At 57.3% G+C, this 5,110-nt stretch overlaps 1 protein-coding gene across 1 annotated transcript in view; it reads right to left on the reverse strand.

The window, feature by feature from the left end:
• Positions 1-2,035: 2,035 nt before the first annotated feature.
• Positions 2,036-5,110, reverse strand: part of LOC106726938 (protein kinase C zeta type-like) — a 13,543-nt gene continuing 10,468 nt past the window's right edge. The window contains exons 5-6 of the mRNA XM_014543763.1: positions 2,456-2,596; positions 2,036-2,269 (exon numbers count right to left, since the gene is read on the reverse strand). Of these exons, the coding sequence (XP_014399249.1) occupies positions 2,036-2,269; positions 2,456-2,596 (375 nt within the window). The remainder of the gene's footprint in view (positions 2,270-2,455; positions 2,597-5,110) is intronic.

Consider the following 5,110-nt stretch of genomic DNA (forward strand, 5'->3'; position numbering starts at 1 on the left):
GGGCCACAGCCCTCCACCCACCAGACACTGTGAGCGACGCTCAGGGGCACCTCCAGGAGGCCCCAGGCCCTTCACCGGAAACGCGGGCGACCAGGGCCTCCCGCCCACCAGCCGCCTCGATCGGCTGAATAAAATCAAACAGTACAGCCGGCCCTCGGGTGACGGCGGACCCGTTCCCACGGCGACGTAATTCGCTGTAAGTCGGACCCCACCTACATAAGCACCGACGTCACCCACGTGGAGCACACACTCAGCAGTCATGACGGGAAACAGTAAAAAAAATTAAAAGAAAGAGAACAACTCCTGAACTTTGCTTGTGGTAAATAAATAATAAAAAACACAAAGCGCAGATGTACACACGTCGAAACGACGGGACTTTTTTTAAAAAAAATAAACGGGAGACGGCGACGTAACCACGAACCGAACGCGAGGACGGTCTGTAACATTCAAAGTCCCGTGAACGTTCAATAAATAAGTAATAAAAAACACGTCGAAACGACGGAACTTTTTTTAAAAAAAATAAATAAACGGGAGACGGCAACGTAACCACGAACCGAACTCGAGGACGGTCTGTAACATTCAAAGTCCCGTGAACGTTACTCGAAACACAAACGTCGGGGGTCGCAGGCCCGTGCGTGGCAGGGAGTTCTCGCCCGGCCAGCGGGGCTCAGGGCTGAGCATCGACCTGTGAACCCGGAGGTCACGGTTCGACCCCCGGGCAGGGCACAGGCCCTGGTTGCGGGTTCGATCCCCAGTGAGGGGTGTGCAGGAGGCAGCCAATCCATGGTTCTCTCTCATCACTGATGTTTCTATCCCCCTCTCCCTTCCTCCCTGAAATCAATAAAACATATATATAGATTTTTTAAAAGTTCTGGACCCGACATTTAAAGAACCAATACGAACCCTCCTCCACCGTTCCCGACACGAGGAGGAGAGAACACACTCACTCCCTAGGAGGCCAGCAGGTCCTGGCACCAAAGCCCGACGGAAACACAGGAGAACTGCAGACCCACCCTGTGCACACGGACACCAGGCCCCACGGGACCAGCCGCGCGGGGGGGTCACACGCTAACCGAGGGGTCACACACACAGGAGAGGGTCGCACGCTCACCGAGGGGGCGGCTCCCGAAAGGCGGCCGAGGCACGAGTGGCAGACGTCACATTCCACGCTCACGGGCACAGGAAAAACCACACGATCATGTCAACTGTATGAAACGCATCCGACGACACTGAAAACCCTTTCGCGGTAAAAACACCCAACAAACTAGAGACAGGAGGTGCCGCCGGCGTTTTCCCCGCACGTGACCCAGCTCTGTCCTGACACTGTCCCCCTGTCCCCCCCCCAGCCCCGGCCAACGTCAGACGCCAGTCCAGGTCGCCCCTGTGCTTCGGACCCACCAGCCGTCAGCCAGAGGTTCCCACAACCCCCTCCAGCAGCGGTTCTCAACCTCTGGCCCTTTAAATACAGCTCCTCATGTTGTGACCCAACCATAACATTGTTTTCGTTGCTACTTCATAACTGTCATGTTGCTCCTGTTATGAATCGTCATGTAAATATCGGATATGCAGGATGGTCTTAGGCGACCCCTGTGAAAGGGTCATTGGACCGCCAAAGGGGTCTCGACCCACAGGTTGAGAACCGCTGCCCTCCAGGCTCCAATCTTCCGCTCAGAACTCAGAGAAACGTTCCGCAGATGGGACCACCGGTGGATCACAAACAGACACAGCTCTGGGCCGCCCGCTAGCAGCGCACGGGGCCGGCGTGGGGAAAGGGCGCAGGGCTCCCGCGCACCACTCGCCCATCTCCACTCACCCATCTCCACGCCCATCTCCTCGCCAGAGTGACGGATTAAACCCTGGTCACTAGATGACTCCTCTTCCGGCCCCTCCCCTCCCACCTCTCCCCTCAGGGGAGGGAAGGGACTGAGGGCTCCACCTTTGTTCACTAGGACTGGGTGTGAGCAGCTACCCCGAGGCCATCCAGACACCGAGGACACTAGGAGGTGAGTCCCAGAACCAGGGACAGGACAGCCCATCACTCATTGTTGTTGTTTTGTTTTGTGGGCCGGGCAGCATGTTTACGATGCCACAGGGAGGGGAGGTACCGCAGTAGAACGACAGCTGCCTGTGAATAACCCACAGCAAACACATCGAGGGCGAAAGGTTTCAGCTTCTCCTCTCGGATCCGGGACGAGAGGGAGACGCCGCTCTCACCACTGGGCACGCCAGCCGAGCAGCCGGACAAGGAAACCAACAGAAGGGATCCAGGCTGCAAAAGGGTAAAATGGACACAGGGGACACTCCGAGGACACTAGGAGCTGAGTCCCAGAACCAGGGACAGGACAGCCCGTCTTTCATGGTTGTTGTTTTGTTTTGTGGGCCGGGCAGGATGTTTACGATGCCACAGGGAGGGGAGGTACCGCAGTAGAACGACAGCTGCCTGTGAATAACCCACAGCAAACACATCGACGGCGAAAGGTTTCAGCTTCTCTCGGATCCGGGACGAGAGGGAGACGCCGCTCTCACCACTTCTACTCAACACGCCCTGGGCACGCCAGCCGAGCAGCCGGACAAGGAAACAAACAAGGGATCCAGGCTGCAAAAGGGTAAAATGGACACAGGAAACCCCAATGACTTCACACAAAAGGTGTTCCCAGAAACTCAGCAACAAATTCAGCAAAAACCCGGAGGACACAGTCAACAGAACCAGTGACATTCCGATGCCGGGCAGCAAACCACCCAAAAAGGAAATGAGTAAATCTGTGCCACTGACAACAGCAGGAAAAAAAGAGCAAGAGACTTAAAAATAAACCTGAGAGGAGACGGAGACCTGGACAAGGAGACCTGGACAAGGAGCCCCGGCGGCGCGGCTCCGTGGTCACACGTCAGCCTGCGGGCTGAGAGGCCGCGGGTTCAACTCCGGTCCAGGGCACGCACCTCGGCCGCAGGCTAGAAACCGCCGGTCGTGGTGTGTGCAGGAGGCAACCAACCGATGTGTCTCTCCCCCGCCCGGCCATTCTCTCTAAAAAAATCAGAGGAAAAAGAGTCCTCGGGAGGGTTAACAAAAAATTTAAAAAATTGAAAAACGGGGACAGAGAAACACACACACGCGCGCACACACACAAACACACACACACAGAGAAAAACTTGTACCATGAAAACTACAAAAACAGAACTAAAAGGAACAAAAGCCACAATTAAGTGGAAAGCCATCCACCGTCCACTCCCACCTAAAGCGAACAGAGATTAAATCCAATCGGCAGCCAAATCCCACGGGTTCATTTGCAGAAACTGGAAAACTCGTCCTGAAGTCCATCTGGAACCTCAAGGGACCCTGAACAGCCAGACCATCCGGAATAAGAACAGCCACCTGGGGGCCACACAGCCTGGTTTAATCCGATGGCAAAGCCACGGTGTTGCACCAGCTGGTGCTGCGGACGGACAGACAGACAGACAGAGGCCGGTGGGACGGACGGAGCCCCGAAATCAGCCTCACCCCTGTGGTCACATGGATTCCCACCAGGGGCCACGGCCACGGCCACGACGGGAAAGGACAGTGTCCTCAGCAGATGGCACCGGGAGGACGGACGGCCACGCCGCAGGGTGAGGATGGACCCGACCTCGCACCACACACAAAGGCAACTGACCAGCATCAAAGCCACAAATCAGAACCACAGCGAGACACCCTCACACCCGTCAGGGCGGCGGCTGCTATCGAACAAAACAGGAAGCAAGCGCTCAAAAGCCACAATTAAGTGGAAAGCCATCCACCGTCCACTCCCACCTAAAGCGAACAGAGATTAAATCCAATCGGCAGCCAAATCCCACGGGTTCATTTGCAGAAACTGGAAAACTCGTCCTGAAGTCCATCTGGAACCTCAAGGGACCCTGAACAGCCAGACCATCCGGAATAAGAACAGCCACCTGGGGGCCACACAGCCTGGTTTAAACCGACGGCAAAGCCACGGTGATTGCACCAGCTGGTGCTGCGGACAGACAGACAGACAAAGGCCGGTGGGACGGACGGAGCCCCGAAATCAGCCTCACCCCTGTGGTCACATGGATTCCCACCAGGGGCCACGGCCACGGCCACGACGGGAAAGGACAGTGTCCTCAGCAGATGGCACCGGGAGGACGGACGGCCACGCCGCAGGGTGAGGATGGACCCGACCTCGCACCACACACAAAGGCAACTGACCAGCATCAAAGCCACAAATCAGAACCACAGCGAGACACCCTCACACCCGTCAGGGCGGCGGCTGCTATCGAACAAAACAGGAAGCAAGCGCTGACGGGACGTGAAGAAATTGTGACGCGCGCACCGACGGCGGGAGTGGCGAGTGGAGCGGCCGCCGTGGAAGACGGTGTGGAGGTTCCCCCAAAAATCACACGCAGCCCTGGCCGGCGCGGCTCGGGGTGGGTTCGATCCCCCGTCAGGGCGCCTACGGGACACAACTGATCCAGGCTTCTCTCTCCCATTGATGTTTCTCTCTCTCCCTCTCCACCCCCACCACCTTCCTCTCGCTCTAAACACATCAGTAAGCACGTTCTCGGGTGAGGACAGAAAGAACCAACTGTAAAACCGATTCAGTGCACATCAAACAGGACGTGTGGGAAGGTGTTTTGCTGACAACGAAGACCGGCCAGGCTGGGCAACATGGTCCTCCAGGCAGACGCGCCCGAGTGCCACGTGCGGCCACGTTCCTGCCACGTGCAGTCACGTTCCTGCCATGTGCGGCCACATTCCTGCCACACGTCCGCCTCTGGCCGCACTGTCAGCCCACCCCACCCTCCTGGCGGGGGCCCCCCTGGCCCAGGGACACATTTACCACCCACCATCTGACCCTCGCACGCACCCTCGGCGCTGGGTAGAGCTGCCCGAGGCCACGAAAACTGGCCATAAACGTGGGTGTCGTGGCCATCAGGTGACCAGATCGGGGCTGTCCTCACTGTCCGAGATCAGCATTAAAATCAAGTGAAATATGAAAATGTTTAAAAAGAGTAAAACACTGATTGGAGAGAATGCCAACCTTCAAACAGCCAGGAGCCTGGGCGGCCCGTGAGGACGGCTCTGCCCGTCCTGACCAGCGATCCCAGGCCGCCCTGCTCC

This window comes from Myotis brandtii, unplaced genomic scaffold (assembly GCF_000412655.1).
Source record: "Myotis brandtii unplaced genomic scaffold, ASM41265v1 scaffold334, whole genome shotgun sequence".
In the NCBI taxonomy this organism is placed as follows: Eukaryota; Metazoa; Chordata; class Mammalia; order Chiroptera; family Vespertilionidae; genus Myotis; species Myotis brandtii.